General features: G+C 65.4%; 1 protein-coding gene across 4 annotated transcripts in view; it reads right to left on the bottom strand.

The window, feature by feature from the left end:
- TRIOBP (TRIO and F-actin binding protein) overlaps positions 1-15,718 on the bottom strand; it is a 54,470-nt gene that overhangs the window by 1,161 nt on the left and 37,591 nt on the right. For 2 of the 4 annotated variants that reach the window (XM_051841125.2, XM_051841128.2), the window contains 12 exons: positions 14,621-14,677; positions 12,379-12,447; positions 12,207-12,296; positions 11,828-11,937; positions 10,132-10,633; positions 9,457-9,567; positions 4,081-4,228; positions 2,618-2,720; positions 2,066-2,225; positions 1,891-1,998; positions 990-1,076; positions 130-292 (listed from right to left, as the gene is read on the bottom strand). In XM_051841125.2, coding sequence (XP_051697085.1) covers positions 131-292; positions 990-1,076; positions 1,891-1,998; positions 2,066-2,225; positions 2,618-2,720; positions 4,081-4,228; positions 9,457-9,567; positions 10,132-10,633; positions 11,828-11,937; positions 12,207-12,296; positions 12,379-12,447; positions 14,621-14,677 — 1,707 coding nt within the window. In that variant the 3' untranslated portion in view covers position 130. Of the gene's footprint in view, positions 1-129; positions 293-989; positions 1,077-1,890; positions 1,999-2,065; positions 2,226-2,617; positions 2,721-4,080; positions 4,229-8,676; positions 9,327-9,456; positions 9,568-10,131; positions 10,634-11,827; positions 11,938-12,206; positions 12,297-12,378; positions 12,448-14,620; positions 14,678-15,718 lie in introns of those variants that run through there. The other 2 variants (XM_051841127.2, XM_051841129.2) reach the window with 1 other exon arrangement.

Raw genomic sequence — 15,718 nt, 5'->3', positions numbered from 1 at the left:
GTGTGGCGCTGGCGGGAGGGAGGCTGCGGTGGGCGACGGCGCACCACGGGCTGCTGGTGGCCAGGGGACCCCGCGCTGCACGCGCGGTTCAGGCGGCCAGGGCAGCCCCCACGCCCGCGCCGGCCCCACCTCACTCGGCCAGGCTGCCGCGGGCCGCCTCCTTCTCCCGCAGGGCGGCCATGGCGAGGCGCAGGTGCTCCTTCAGCTGCTCGATCTCCCGCTCCGACCGCGTCTTGATGTGGTTCAGCTCCACGTACACGTCCTGGTACTTCCCTGAGGTGAAGCGCTTGTCCTGGGGGCGGGGCGGGGACTGTGACAGAACCCCGCCCAGGCTCCGCCCCCCTGCTCCCTGCTGCCCGCACAGGACCCCCAGGGCCCCTACTTCAGCCTCCAGGAGGCCCACCGGAAGTGCCCCCCCGCCTTTCCTCTCCTCGGGGTCGGGGTCGGGGTCGGGTGGAGGTTTAGGGAGGCAAAGGTTGTTCCACGGCCACAGGGAACGGCCACGGCCTGGCTGGGATCAGCACCGGGTCAGCCAAGCCCAGGGCTTGGGCCCTCTCCCATGGTGCTGGCTCCTCACTCCCACAGAGCCACCAAACTGGCAGAGGGTCCCAGTGCAGGGACACTGCGGCCAGGGGGCCAGGCACGGACTGGGACCTGGGTTGAATCCGGCCCTCCCACCTCTTAGCAACGAGGCTGGCTGCTGAGGGGAGCATGCAGGCCACCGTGTGTTACCTAGGACGCTGCCTGGCACCCAGGAGGTGCTTCCTAAATACATAAAATGATGCCGAATCAAAGCACACGTGGTCCTGAACAAGCCCCTCCCCCTTTCCCGGCCTCGGCTCCCTTGTCTGTGGATAGGGATGGCACCCCCCAAGGTGAGGCAGGCAACTCCCCGGCCCCGCCCCCACCCCATACACCTGCTGCAGCGTCTGCAGCTCCTTCTTCAGGTACCCCGGCCCCGCCCCCGGCCAGGCCCCGCCCCCACGCACCTGCTGCAGCGTCTGCAGCTCGTCCCGCAGGCACTGCACCTCCTTCTTCAGGTACTGGAGCTCCTTCTCCTTCACGCGCAGCAGCACCTGCGGTCACGGGGGCCAGGCTGACCCGGGCCAGAGGCCAGAGGCACCCTGGGACCTGGCTGCGCCCCTGCCTGGGGCCCCGGGACGCACCCCGGACCTGCACAAACACTGCTTTCCAGAGGCAGGCTCCTCCAGGAAGCCCACTCCGATTCTCCACTTCCCTTACCTCACCCCTCACCTGCCCACACCTTAAGAGTGGGCATCCCAGCGCCAACCCCAGCGCAGCCCAGCGCAGCCCCAGGCCCTCGGTGGGGGGACGAGGAGGACGTCGGAGCCTGACAGGAACCACAGTGGACTGGGCCTCCTCCCTTGCCGCCCCCACCCCGAGGGCAGATGTGGCTGATGCGATGGGCCTGGAAGCTGAGGCCACGCCCACCACGCCTTGACTGCCCTGCAGCCGGTGTCCATGGGAACAGCACTGAACTCGTGGGGCTGTGGGGGAGGCGGGAGACAGACAGGAAGGGCTTCCAGGTGTTCCAGCCTTATGGGGTGGGGGTCCTGCAGAGGCGACCCCAGGGCGATCCGGGGACCACACGCACACGTCCCCACTCTGGCCTCTCCCAGCCGAGGAGGTGCAGGCCCATTTGACAGATCCCAAAGGTGGGGTCACTCGCAGGGTCACCGAGCGGGCAGGTGACGGGGCGGGGGCAGGTGGAGGGGCTGTGTGCTGGCTGCGGGCGCACAGCAGGTGCTCTGACTTAGGAAAGTCGGCCTTCCCGGCTGGGCCCAGCCCCTGGAGACCCGGCGCCCCCCACCGCGGCGTGACCCCCCCCCCCCAGAAGGCAGGCTCCCGGCCCGAGGGCAGCGTGCTCACCTCCAGCTCACAGGAGCTCCGCTCATTGCGCCCAGAACCGCCGGCGCCCTGGGAGGCGATGAAGCCCCGCAGCCGGTCGATCTCCTCCGACAGCCGGGAGTGCAGCTCCTGGGGGGCGGCGTGGTCAGGGCGGGGGCTCCAGGCCGCCCCGCCCCCCGGCCGCGCCCAGGCCCACCTGGTTGTGGCGCAGCAGCTCCTGGCCCTCCTGCTGGCAGCGCCGCAGCGTGTGCTCGCGCTCCTCGGCCTGCCGCGTCAGCGCGCCGATCTCCAGGCACTTCTGCGAGTACTGCTCCGACAGCACCTGCAGCTCCCGCTTCAGCGCCTCCACGTCCGACCTGGCCAGTGCGGCACAGCGACAGGGTGGCTGGGGCTCTGCCCTGTGCCCGGCTGGAGGCCCTCCCGAGTCTGCCCTCAGCTGCTGTGTGGTGACATCTCCTCTACGGGGCGTGGGCTCAGGCCTCGCCTTCCAGAACCGGGCCCCGTGGCAGGGAGACCCCTGCTGGTGGAGAGTGACACTGCAGCCCAGCTCTAGGGGACACGAAGGCGGGGAAGCGGTAGAGGCCGAGACCAGCGGAGCCCAGGGGCCTGAGAAGTGTCTACGAGGCCCGGCCCGGGTCTGCCTGAGCCCCGATTCCAGGGCGCCGAAGTGCAACTCTTCCACTGAGAGCAAATCAGTGTGTCCCCGCCGGCACAGCCCACAGACCCCAGGGCCCAGCCGCCGTCTTACTGGTGCTGTTTCCGGAGGCCATCGGGGCCCTGCTGGAGACACCGCGTTTTGCTCAGCTCCCGGCTCAGCTCTTCCTGGTAGGCCTTCTTCATGGCTTCAATGGCTGGAAGCAGGGCAGAGGGGAGGGGACAGGACGGGGTGAGCAGCAGCTGGCTGCGCTCCCGAGACGCCACGGGCACCGGCGGAGAGGGCCAGGCGGTGGGGTGCAAACAGCTGTGGGCTCCTGGCCGTGAACTGACCCCTCTGAGCCTGTCTGTCCCGGGAGGCTCCGACAGATCCTGCTGGGGACACACTTCAGCCTCTGCCGCTGGTGGGCCTTGTTGGCAGTGACTTCTGGGGACACTGCCACAGGGTGTGTGGAGTCTGCGAAGCCCAGCAGGCTCTGTGACAAGGCCCACCTGCTGTGCCCAGCCGCACGGTCCAGAGCACAGGCTCTGGGGGTGTCAGGTGACACCCCCACGTGGCCTTGGGTCCCGTCTCTGGAGACTGGGGACAACAGTGACATCTTCCCTCCAGGGGTCACTGCAAGATGTGTGCCGGGCCCACGGAACAAGGCCAGCATGCAGCCCAGAGGCTCCGTCTCTGCCTGCGGGCTCCCGAGGGCCGAGTGCACTCTCACACGTACACAGCGTTGTCGTGGGGGTTACACAGGACCCCTCCAGGTTTCCCCTCGCTCTTTTGGGGGTAAACCCCAGCAGGAGGCGCATGAAACTGTCCCTAGGTGGGACTGCCAACCATGTCAGTGCAGGAAGCTCCCTGTGAGACGCCAGGGTGAAGTCTGATACTGGGGGGGGGGGGGGCTCTAACACGGTGGGAGGGCTGCACTGGGCAGTCTTCCCAGCATGCAGAACCCCCGCTGGCCTCCGGGGGGCGCTGGCAGGGCACTGGCAGGCTGGAGGCTCCTGACCGTGGGTCTCTCCTGGCTTTCCCCTCAGCAGCAGGTCTGCAGCCCAGGGGAGCAGAGGGTGGGGTTCAGAGCGGGCTTTGTAATTGTGCTCTGGGCTCCAGCCCCGCTCTGCCACCTCTAAGTGGAGCCATCTGGGACGAGTCACCGACCCCTGGGAGCCATCTCACCCGTGAAATGGGGCCACCCTCTGGCCACCCCAAGGACTAGGGGCCCCCCTGCAGGGAAGACGCGGGGCACAGGGCCTGGCACGCAGTGGGCTCGGGCCATGCCCCCATCTTCCCCACTCCCCCAGGGAGAGGGCACCCTAAGAGGGCAGGTCTGCAGCTGGTCCCTCTGCCCCAGCGTGGGGGCCCCGTGGCCTGAGGGGACCTCCCAGTGGCCACAGGCCTCTGAGGGAGAAAGCTCAACCCCGGTGGTGGCAGTAGCCGGGGGGGGGGGGTGTCTGCGGACTCAGTTTCCCCTTTTCAAATAGCAGCAGAGGCCAGCTCTGGGGGCTCCCAGCTCCTCCTGACCGCTTGCCCAGGGCCAAGCCCACTGCGCCCCGCCCGGGCCTCACCTGAGGCCGTGGCCGCCGTCTCCTCGGCCAGGAGCCACTCCTTCTCCTGCTGCAGCCGCTGCAGCTCCCGCTCGTGGTGCCGCTGCAGCTCCTCCATCACCTGCTGGTGCGAGGACTCCATCTGCGCCAGGCTGCGCTCACACGCCTCCTGCGGGCCACAGGCCGGCCGGTCACGGTCACGGGCTCCCAGGGAGGACCCTGAGGCCACCTCACAGTTGCAAACCAACTCACGGCGAGCTCACGCCTGAGCGTCAGCCATGCCGTTCCCACTGCCTGGAACGTTCCATCGCAACCTTCTCCCTCTGGGCAATTCGCCTGGCCAGCAGCCCGATGGACAGACAGCCCGGCTCTGCCCCAGGCAGCCTCTCCCTGCCTCCTACGGTTCTGCTCCTGCCACACCCTAAGCCCCTGAGGGCCTGGAATATAGGAGCCAGCCGGACCCCGGCGTCTGGGCCAGGGCCCAGCGCGTGGCAGGACTCAGTGAGCTGGGAGCGATGGTTTGTTCCAAGCGCGGGCTCTGCTGGCAGCGTCCACAAGGCCGCCAACCCCGCGCTGCGCCAGAGAGGCAGCATCACCACATCTCTAACCATTCACCCCCTGACCCAGCAGGTCCGGTCCACGCCCAGGACTGACCCACAGGTGGTCACACGGGTTCCGAGACTCGGATGCGGTTACTGCTTGCGGCACAGTGGGACAACAAGCTAAGCGTCTAACCGAGGGGCCTTAAATGGTTGACGGGATTGTCACAGAAGTGCCCAGGCAGCTGTGAAGTCACGGGGCAGGCGTTGTGGCACAGCAGGGGAAACCGCGGCCTGGGGCACCCGCAGCCCATGTCAGAGCACCGGTTCAAGTCCTGGCTGCTCAGCTTCTGATCCAGCTTCCTGCTAATGTGCCCGGGGAAGGCGGCAGACGATGGCCCGAGGACTTGAGTCCCTGCCGCCCACACGCGAGACCTGGATGCAGTGGCAGGCTCCTGGCTTTGGTCTGGACCAGCTCTGGCTGTTGTGGCCATCTGGGGAGTGGACCAGTGGATGGAAGACCTCTCTGTCTCTGTCACTCAGCCTTTCAAATAAGCCTCAAAACACAGAATTGCCCGTGTGCACAGCCGTGGGAAGGCTGACTCCTGGCGACACGTGTGGGGCGCACTCATCGTGGGAGATCACACGTCTCCATACGTGCTCGCTTCTTCCAGTCTTCATTTATTTAAAGGCTGAGGCGCAGACAGGAAGACACCTCCCATCTGCTGGCTCACTCAAGGGCCTCAACAGCCAGGGCCGAGCAAGGCCCAAAGCCAGGGGCCCGGAACCCAGTCCAGGTCTCTCACGTGGGTGGCAGGCACCCAAGTCCTTGAGCCATCGCCTCTGCCTTCCCAGAATGCACAGCAGGACGCTGGCACTGGCAGCAGCCGGGCACTGAGCGGGGCGGAGTTGTCGCAGGCAGCCTCCTCAGTGCCGAATGCCGCCTCCCCGACTCGGCGCGTGTTCGCAAAAGCACAGAAAACGCTGCGGAAGGAAATGGGGGCCGAGTATCAGCCCCCAAAGACCCCCACGTCCTGTCCCCGGGACCCGCGACTGTTACGCGGTCAAAGCTGCAGAGGAAATGAAGGCTCCCCATCAGTGGGCCTGAAAGTCGGGGCTCAGCCCAGCGCGTCCAGGAGTCCAACGTGACACCAAGGGGCCTCGAAAGTGGACCCGGGGCAGAAGAGTCGGGGGGACCCGGAGGGAGGGTCAGAGGGCTGGGAAGGGCAAAGAACTGACTTCCTTCTGATGGCTCTGAGCCTAGAAGGCCGGGAAGAGACACCCCCCCCCCACCGCGGCCTGCAGAGGGCATCGGAAGACACCCACGAGACAGCGGGGGGGGGGGGGGACTGCGCGTCACCAGGCCTAGGCCACTGCCCGTGTTCCTCTGTGACTGCAGCCGCGGGAACCCCACGCAGACCCACGCAGACCTGCTGCAGCCACTGCCACGAGCCTGGTGTGCATTTCTGACCTGCTGAGTCTGAACCACTGAAAAAACCTAAGTGTGTCTTATATGACTTAAAAATACTTAAGCTGGGGCCGGCACCGTGGTGCAGCAGGTTAATGCCCTGGCCTGCAGTGCCAGCATCCCATGTGGGCGCCGGTTTGAGATCCGGCTGCTCCACTTCCAATCCAGCTCTCTGCTGTGGCCTGGGAAAGCAGTAGAAAATGGTCCAAGTCCTTGGGCCCCTGCACCCATGTGGGAGACCTGGAAGAATCTCCTGGCTCCTGGCTTCAGACTGGCACAGCTCCAGCTGCTGTGGCCATTTGGGGAGTGAACCAGCGGATGGAAGCTCTCTCTCTCTCTCTCTCTCCTCTCCTCTCTCTGTGTAACTCTGACTTGCAAATAAATAAATCTAAAAAAATTAAAAAAAATACTTAAGCTACCAAGAAGGGGAAGGGAAGAGACAGGGGAGAAACTGAGGCAGAGGGTGGGAGACGCGGCCCCGCCTCTCCAGCAGCCAGTCTGGGGGAGAAGGGCCGGCTTCTGTGTCTGTCCCTGCTGGGGACAGCAGCGGACACTGGGCCTCCTCCGGCTGCACCCAGGCATGCAGGCAGCCCCGCCCCTGCCTTTTCTGAGCTCAGCCCAGCATCTGTGAGACAGAGGGAAAGCCAGCACCCGCCTGTGGTGAGCCCAGCACTGTTCTTAAAGGGCCAGACCAGGCAGGCAGAGCTGGCAGCTCGCAGGGGTGCAGGGCTGGTCAGGAGGTGGGAGCCACCTGTGAACAGCGGCTCCTGGAAGGCCAGGTGCTGCTCTCCGCCACAGGTGTCCTGACACTGGTTGAAGGAGTGCCTGTGGCACCCCTGCAATAGGCTGGCGGTCCCCTTGGCCCGGGGAGGCATGGAAGTCCCAGCAGTGGCCCCAGCGGCAAGCTCTCCAGCTCTGGGACCTCAGCCACCGCCCCCCCCCACCCCCCCACCCCGTGCCTGAGGGAGTTACAGGGGACTCAGCCCCACCCCACAGACCACGACTCCACCCTCATCTGATTATTCCCTGCACACACCCCACCCTCCCCTCGCACCTGCAACCCAGCAGGTCAAGGGCCATCAGCCTGTGCAGTGCCCAGGGGGGCACCTGGAGTCCAGCCACAGGTCTGCCCGCAGCTCAGAGGGCACAGCCCCCTCTGTGCCTCAGTTTCTCCACCCATAGCCTGAAAGCCTAGAGCAGCACTTCTCAAACTTTATTTCAGCGGCAGAAATCTTTTCCTAGAAATTTAGAGCAGGTTCTAAGAACACAAGGGACAAAGAGCTGATCTGACGACGGGTGGTGCGAAGGGACCCACACGGTGCCCCCGGCTCACCCTCCCGCCCCAGGACAGGCCTCGAGGTCTTCCCAGCTACCCCTCCCAGCCCAAGGAAGGCTTGGCCCACGTCACTCCCCCCTCCTCGCCTCCCCAAGCCCAGGTGACCCCGGTCAGCCCTCCACACCAGACCCCAGCGCCTCCCGCCCCGGGACCCTCCAGCTGAACTCCCACCACCCCCTCAGCCCGAGACGGCCCCTGGTCTTGCAGTCCCCGCTCAGGGCCCCTGCAGGCTGCCTGCTGCCTTCCTCGATCCTCCTCCCCGTTACGCCTGCCTCGCCCCCTCCAAAGCTGTTTCCTCCACCATCGCCATCAGACCCCACACCGCCTACAGGCTGTGGCCCGGACCCCTCTCCCCAGGTGGCACTGGAGACCCCACAAAGGGCCCCATGCCCGGGCCAACGTCCCCACCCACATGCCCCTGCTCGGCTCAGCTCTGCCCCTCACGAAGCCACCTGAGATCCCGCACAGTGACCTCCCCCTGGAAACTTCTAGAAGGCGCCTCCTGCCCAGGCCTGGGAATCCAACACTCTTCTCCGCTCCAGGCAATGGTGTGCTGACTGCAGAGGGCTGACGGTGAGAGCTGTAGGGGTCTGGGACGGTTGTTAGGCACGGCCACTGCTTTAGTTGTTAGGCACGGCCACTGAGTTCATGTAGTTAACTAAAAAGGTCATATGGGCTGAATGGATCGCCTCCTATTTCTTTCACTGCCCTTGTCACTGTCTGTGCTCCTGGGTGGGGGGAGCTGCGTCTCTTCTATCTGCCCGCAGGAGACACGGGGCAGAGGGAGGGGTGCACACCTGCCCCCAGCCCCGTGCCGAGGGCCCCCACACTGGCCGCTTGACACCAGCCATCATGGAGGACCTGCAGCATGGATCTCGGTGAGCGTCATGAATCAGGGCTTTAGATTTATTGTTCTACTGATTCTCCAAACGCAGGCAAGCGATGACAAACGGGCTAAAGCCAACAACAGGCCGAACGCGGATGCGTCCTTTCTGTAACCGTCACACTGGACACAGGACACACAACCGCGCAAGTGCTCTCACGGGAGTATTTTCCGATCTGTCCACAGAAAGCTAGCATCCAGTCCAGCACACAAGCTGCTCACGACACTGACCAAGCAACAGTGTGTCTTCTCGTCTTCTTCATTAGCACACACAAAACCACCAGCCAACACACGCAGCAGGGCCACACACGTGTGGTAAGCAGCGGTGGGCACAAGAGTGCAGAGGCGGCGCCGAAAACATTTGAAGGAAAATGCACCTGCGATACGGGACTCAGTGAGAAGTACTTGTGTCTTTATTTCACAGTACACTTGTGTAAGCATCTGTGTGAGCACACACACACATGTATACACACGCATACATGCACACACACATGAACACAGCTGCACACATACACACGTGTACGCACACACAAGTACGTACACACATACATGCATGTGACGGCTGCACACACATACATGGATGCACACACATGCATACATACACACACAACTGCACATATAAACACATGCACACCCACATGCACATACACACAGCGCACACGCACACGCACACACGCAGGCGCACCCACTTTTCCTGGAGAACCAGTTGTCCCAGCTGTGACAACCAGGAGTGTTTCTATACACAGCAAGTGTGCTGGGGCACAAGACCCCCCAGCCGAGAACCGCCGTCCTAGGCCTCGCTGGGCCAGGAGCTGCCTGCATTTAGGGAGTGACTCCCGGGGCCAGTGGCTCCCCACTTCCCCAGGGTGGTGCAGGCGCAGTGTCACACAGGGACTCACACACGGGCTCTGCCGTCAGCTGGAGCCGGGCTCAAATCCCACCTCTGACACCTGCAGACCGGGTGACCTCAGGCAAGTCTCATAACCTCTCAGAGCTCAGTGGCCTGGTCTGTAAAATGGGCACAGTGATCATGCCCACCAGCTGTGGGGAGATGAAATGAGACGATGCACGTCAAATGCCTCACATGGTTCCAGCACACAGAACAGGCCCCGAGCCGCAGCTGCTTCCTAGCTGCACGGCAGCCAGAACCCTGCCCAACCCCGAGCCTCACCTGTGAGATGTAACCCGGGGGGATGGGGGCGTCCTCCTGGGATCGGGGCGGATTCTGAGGGGCCTCCCCTCGGAGACGCCAGGCCTCCAGCTGGGCACGGAGAGACTGGACCTAGGAGGAGAGGAGACCAGGTCAGGGGGCGCTGGACGCCGGCGGGGACAGGTGGCTGCGCGCCCAGCTCCCCAGGAGGCAAAGGAATGGTGCTGGGTTTGGGTGGGGCAGCAGCCCTGGGGGGAGGCACAGGCAGCGGGGGGGGGGGGGGGGCGGCGTTCCGGCTGTTCCCTGGGTATGCAGGTGTCAGCGACTGGGACAGGCTGGGAACGGCACAGAGCCCACAGCTATTGACATCCTGGGAGTCTTGGTTTTCCTTTTGGGAAACTGTGAGGCAGCGAGGCTGCTCCAGGAGACCGTGAGGCGGCCTGGGGACTTCGCAGGTCAAGGCTGGGTGTGCAGAAGACGCCCGACAAACGGAGCCCGCTCTCCCCACTTCCCCCTCTGCGGCCGAGGGCAGAAGAAAACAGAACAGAAGGCCAAGGTCCAGGAGAGACTCCGGTTCCCAAGGTGCCTGGGGTGCCAGACAGTGATCGGGGGAGCGCCCCGTCACAGGGGGGTGCAAGACCAGCGCCAGGGCGCCGTGCAGCAAGGGGGCTCCCGGAGGCCAGCCGTGACACCCACCTCCTTCTCCAGCGCTTCATGGCTGTCGCCCGGGGCCCCCCGGCGCTCCGCGCGGCTCTGGGTGAGCAGGGCCGTGAGCGGCACCCGCTTGTTCTCGCGCAGAGGCAGCTTCTCCAGCTCTTGCCACTTCTTCTCGATCTCCTCGCTGAGCCGGCTCTGCTGGTCCTCGGTCAGGGGGGCGCCCAGGCCCCTGCGGGGCCCCTCTCCCGTGGCCGTCTCTGGGGCCCTGCTGTCCGAGGCCTCAAACCATTTGCGCCGCTCCTCGGAGCGCTGAGCCAGGTCCCGCTCCAGCTCCTCCTGCTTGGCCGGGCGGTCGGAGGCGCGGGCCGGGGCGCGGGCCCGCTGCGGGGAGCCCTGGGTCAGCGGGGAGAGCTCCACGTAGTCCAGGGACTGCCGCTGCCCGTCCGCCTTGCGAGGGCCACCCCGCTGCTCCCCGGCCTTCAGCGAGCCCTTCTGGGTGGCAGGGCCGTGCAGCGTGTTCTCCTTATTGCAGTCTGAGAGCCTAGAGCCAGCAGAGCCTCGTCAGGCGGACCGGCCTGCTCAGCCCCACGGAGCACCTGCAGGGGACCAGCCGGGGACTAGGACCCACGCCAGGCCACCCCGGGAGGACGCCGGCCAGCCTAGAGGTGGACTCCAGCTTCACCGTTAGCAGAGCCCAGGGACATCCTGGCTGCACCATGCCCCTCCCGGCAGCGCCTCTCCCGGAGGAACGTGAGGGCTGGCTGAGCAAACGTGTGCACACGTGAGCCCTGTGCTGTCACAGAGGGTATGAGCTGGACGTGAACGAGACAAGGCCCTGGGTTCCAGAGGCTCGCGGAGGAAGGAGGTGTCCACGGTCACTGTGGGGGGGTGACATCAGGGACCCTGGGTGCACAGAGCTCGTGCTGTTGGGACTGGGAACGCATGTAGTGGTTCCTGTCCCCTCTTCCACAGTACTAGCTGGGACGTGTTCACGCAGCAAAACCCACGCTTCCCAGCAGCCCTGGCGCCACGTGTGGCCCTGGGAGCACGTTCTGCTCCCTTTAAAGGGCTGGGCTCCTGGCTGGCCCTCCAGGAGAGCCTGAGCCGTCCCGGTGACCTGGACTGCACACCTCCGGAGAGATAGACACCATCTCATTTAAACCATCCTGTCTGCTTTCTTCGCGGAAGCACCTGAGCTTATATGCTAACTGACAGTCCAAGCGCACAGCACTTCAGAAGTTCGCAAAGGCTCTGGGTGTCTCCGAGCACACATGCAGACGCCATGAGGAATCCGAAACTCAGACAATAAGGCCACTGGCACGGCTGAAGAGCCCGGGCACGGCCTGGCTGGGGAGTCACACCCAGCCCCGCGCCTGCTGCCCAGCAGCTGCGAGCCTCGCCCCCAGGGCCTCTCCTGCCGGGCAGCTCGGCCTCCTCTCCCTCTGCCAGGGCGGCCTCTAGAGCAGGTCCCCACCCATTTGGCTCGGACACAACCCCCGATGTCCAGGCAGAACAGCCGCCCTGAGGGGCCCTGGACGCAGAGCCGTGCCCCTTCCACCGTCAGAGGGGCGTGCGGGACAGTGGTGTAAGAGGATGGCCGGTCCAACCTCAAGGGATTCCAGAGCAATGCCAAGCACGCCCTCTGCCCTCTGCCCACCTTGCAGATAGAGAAACCGAGGCCCAAAGGCACAGAACCAGAGCCCTCGGAGGACGCAGGGCCCAGCCCGGCACGTACTTGGTGACATCCGGGGCTGATGTCGGACGCACGGTCTTCCTCAGAGCCTCAATCCAGTTCCGCCGGATGCCCGAGGTCATGGCCGACAAAGTGTACACGGCATCCTTGGTCTGCGAATCCACCCGCAGGTAGGTTGGCACACGGCCAGCCCACGCACGGTGCCCTCCCCCTGTGGGCCCCAGAGAGGCCAGGCCTGCCCTCCCGGAGGGCGTCTGCGGGCTGGAGTCGCAGTGAGAGAAGGGGTGAGTGGTGTCCGCCCCCACCCCTGTCCCCAGCTCTCCCCAGGGCTCCTGACGGCACGGGTGGGACAGCTGACCCCCGCCAACGCTCGCACCTCCTCCAGGGCCCCGGCCCGCCCGCCCTGAGCCTCCGGCCTCACGTGGATCTGGAAGCCGTAGTTGCGCTGCACCGCGTACTCGGTGACATCCGTGCAGGCGCGGAGGTCGATCTCGCCATCCAGCTCGTCCGCCTGGAGCAGGAGAGCCCAGCGTGGTCCACGAGGGCCTGGGCCCACCCGGCTGACCCCACCGGAGCCCTCCCCTGCAGCTCACCTCCTCAGCGGTGGAGTCCCTGTAATACTTGAGGCTCGAATCCGTCAGCACAAACCAGTGCTTCTTCCACTGTGGGGCAGAGGTGCAGGTGAGCTGGGGGAGGGCGGCTGCGGGGGGAGGGGGTCACACACGACAGCCTGTGTCCCCGGCTACTGCAGCGACGCCGCTTGGATCGGGAGCCCTACCCCAGCTTCTCCTCTCTGGGCCTCGGGGGCAGCATCTCTGAAATGGGTTGGCTTCTTCTCCATAACCACGCCCCCCTTTCCTTTTTGGAGCCCCTCTCTGGCTTGCTGATGCTCCCAGACCCCTCGTGAAGATCAGTGAGGCTCCTTGGGCAAACCCCAGGGCAGCCCGGATCAGGGAGGGGTCATGGCCCGAGTAAAGTCACTTGCCTAGCAAGTTCAGGGCTGAGCGGAGCCGGAACTCCCCAAGTCTTCCCTCCTGTGCACTCCTGAGTCACCGCAGTGACCAAAGACAAAGGTCTGGGAGAGGGCAGGCATGGAGGAGTCTGGGGTGGGCGTGGCCCGCCACGAAGGCCGGGATGTGGACGCTTAGGGTTTATGATCTGGGCACTTTCCTGCAGTGGCTCCCTGCCCCAGCCTGGGCCAGGTTGGCAGGACACACGGGAAACAGCCTGAGCTCAGCCACCCCAGGCTCTGGTCACTCCGCTGGAATGCCAGCTGAGGTCTGCCCACTGCCAGAGCCAGTGCGCGTGGCCCAGCCCCCAGCCCGCCCGACATCACCAAGCCCTGCCACACGGTTCATTGTTTCCTCCAGAAGCGGCGGTTTCCAGGGCGCGTAAGGGTGACACTGCCTCCCTGGAAAACAGGGCTTTGCGCCCAAGCACCCAGCCGTGACTTTGCTGGCTAGCTGTGTGCCGTCAGGCAGGTGCCTCCACTCCTCTGAGCTCCAGTCTTTGACCCCTACAGTGGGGCTACTAAGAAGCCCCTGCGCCTCTGGTGAGCAGAGCCCGACTCTCGGGGCTGTGCCTCTCGCTGCTGGGGCGCACGGAGAATCTCCTGCCCTCGCTGGGTGGACCAGGCTGCAGCCTGAGCCCTCCCTTGCCTGTCTGCCAAGGGGCTTCTCTGGCCCTTCTCCGTCTGGGCTTGGACGGGCTCCGTGGGTCTCAGGCACCCTCTGCTCCAGGCCAGGAAGGGATGGACACTCTTGTGGGCCTGCCTCCGGCCTGTGCACCAAGGGGCTGGGCTGGCTGAACTCCCAGGACCCTTCCAGCTCGGACATTCCAAAACCCTGTGAGAGGGGCTGAGCAACAGCCAGTTCTGGGCGGGGCCTGTAACCCCTCTGCCCTCCAGGGACCCTGGGTGGGGAGGCTGGGCAGGGGTCACTGGCAGGGTGCCAGGCCTTGTGTGAACCTGGAGAGCGGCCCCCAGGGGACAGCGGGCAGGCAGCGGCGGGAAGGCTGTGGCTGGAGGCAGGAGCGTGTGGGCAGGAAACACAATGAGGCTCGCTTTGGCCGTGCGCCGCCTCGGCATGCGGGCTGCACGCAGACCTGCGCCTCGGGCACACGTCCCCTCCCGAGCAAGGCGGGCAGGGGGCCAGCTCCAGCTTCCAGCTCCAGCCTGGCAGCCAAAAGGGCCGAGCTGGCGAAACAGCCAGCTCCTTTCCAGCTCCAGGACGGCAGGGGTCACCTGCTGAGCCCCCCCACCGGCCCCTCCCATGCTGGATCTCTGCCCGAGTATCCGCTCTGGCAGGAATGCCCACCGTCCAGCATGTCCCTGCCTCAGGTGTGGCCACTGGGCCGACACAGGCTGCTACTCGGCTGGGGGCCCCGTGGCGGCGATGCCCGAGCCTCTGTCCAGCCCCATCCCCGTGGCCGTGTCTGGGAAAGCAGGCATCTCAGGTTGGAACCCCTCCGAGAGCCCTCCGGCCGCAGACCCTGGCTGGTCCCACCCAGGACTGCATGCAGTGGAGGGTCAACAGGCTCCTGGTGAGGGCAGGGAGTGGGTGCAGGGTGTGAGGGGCTGGGGTCACTTCTACACGCAGTAGACTGCCTGGCAGGGGAGGGGACCAGCAGCCTCTGCCCCTTCCCCCTCCACAGTCCGGGCCTCTTTTCCACTGGACAAGCAATGCCAGGCCCCTGTTTTCACTCTGGCCCAGCCCCACCCCAAGGTCTCCAGGAGGCCGGGCAGGCCAGGGAAGCCACAGCTCAACCTCCTGGGCTGCTCCCATGGCCCTGCCGTGGCCCGAGCCCACCTCCTCTCGGCCACTCCAGCCCTCCTACCTCTCCAGGCTCGTCCAAGATTGACATCCATCCCTTCTTGAAGTTGAGCAGGTCGGGCTATGGGGAGATGAGGAGGCAGAGCAGTCAGGCCCAACGGGAAGCTGACTGGGCTGGGGAGACAGGGTGGCCCACCCATCTTGCTCCCAAGTCCAGCAAGACTGGGGTCCTGGTTAGCCTGTGAGGGGGCTAAGAGCCCAGGCAGCCCCCAAAGCGCAAGAGGGTACCCTAGCCTCCAAGGTCACTGCCCCCAACATTCACCACTCTCAGAGCCATGAGGGTGGACCGGTGAGGTCCAAACTCAGTCCCCACCAGCTCTTTCCAGCCAGCAGTGGTGGACAGGAGGCCAAGAGACCTGCACTCATAGAAAAGACCCCCAGAGAGCTCAGAGACAGCCCACACCAGCAGGCAGCCACCGGGAACACAGCTGAGTGCTCGCCAGCCCCAGCCACTGACCCCCTGTGGCATGAGCAGGTGCACCATTCCCTCACCCCCTGGAGGCCCTGAAAGGTGCAGCCCGTCCCAGGCTGGGGTCAGACACATGCTGGTCCCCCCAGATCTCTTTGGGACGGTCAGCGCAATGGCACCTCTGTCCTGGCAACCCTACCTTCCAGGTTCTGCCCAGTGGGGCAGAGCCCCGAGGTCTGGGGGCTCCCGGCTGCAGCATGTCCCACGGGGACCTGGCAGCTAGGCAGCCCCTAGAAGCAGCAGCTGCTCAACCTGTGCATCCTTGGGCGCCAGCTGTCAGACCCTCCCTGCCCTCGGGGAGATGGTGCTCCTCTAGGTCCCAGTCCCTCCGTGGTCTGGGCTCCTGCTAACCGGCCGGGCTGGCAGGCAAGTAGGAGGCGGCCACCTGTTGCCATGGCTCTGAGCCCACCTATCAGCACCTGCATCGCAGCCTCACCAGGCCAAGGTGTCTGGTTGCGTGGAAGCAGCCGGAGGCATGGCTCAGTGGGGTGGGTGGCTACAGCTCAGCAGCTGGAAACCAGAGCCGCCTGACCTGGCCACCTCTCCCGATCCGCCCTCCTCCCAGGGAGCCCCATTCCCCTTCTCCCGAGGAGAAAGTGGGCTGAGGGGGCTTGGACTAGCAGCCTGGACACC

This window comes from Oryctolagus cuniculus, chromosome 11, assembly GCF_964237555.1.
Source record: "Oryctolagus cuniculus chromosome 11, mOryCun1.1, whole genome shotgun sequence".
Classification (NCBI taxonomy): Eukaryota; Metazoa; Chordata; class Mammalia; order Lagomorpha; family Leporidae; genus Oryctolagus; species Oryctolagus cuniculus.
The sequence above is the reverse complement of the archived record's forward strand: the minus strand, read 5'-3'. Positions and strand labels throughout refer to the sequence as shown.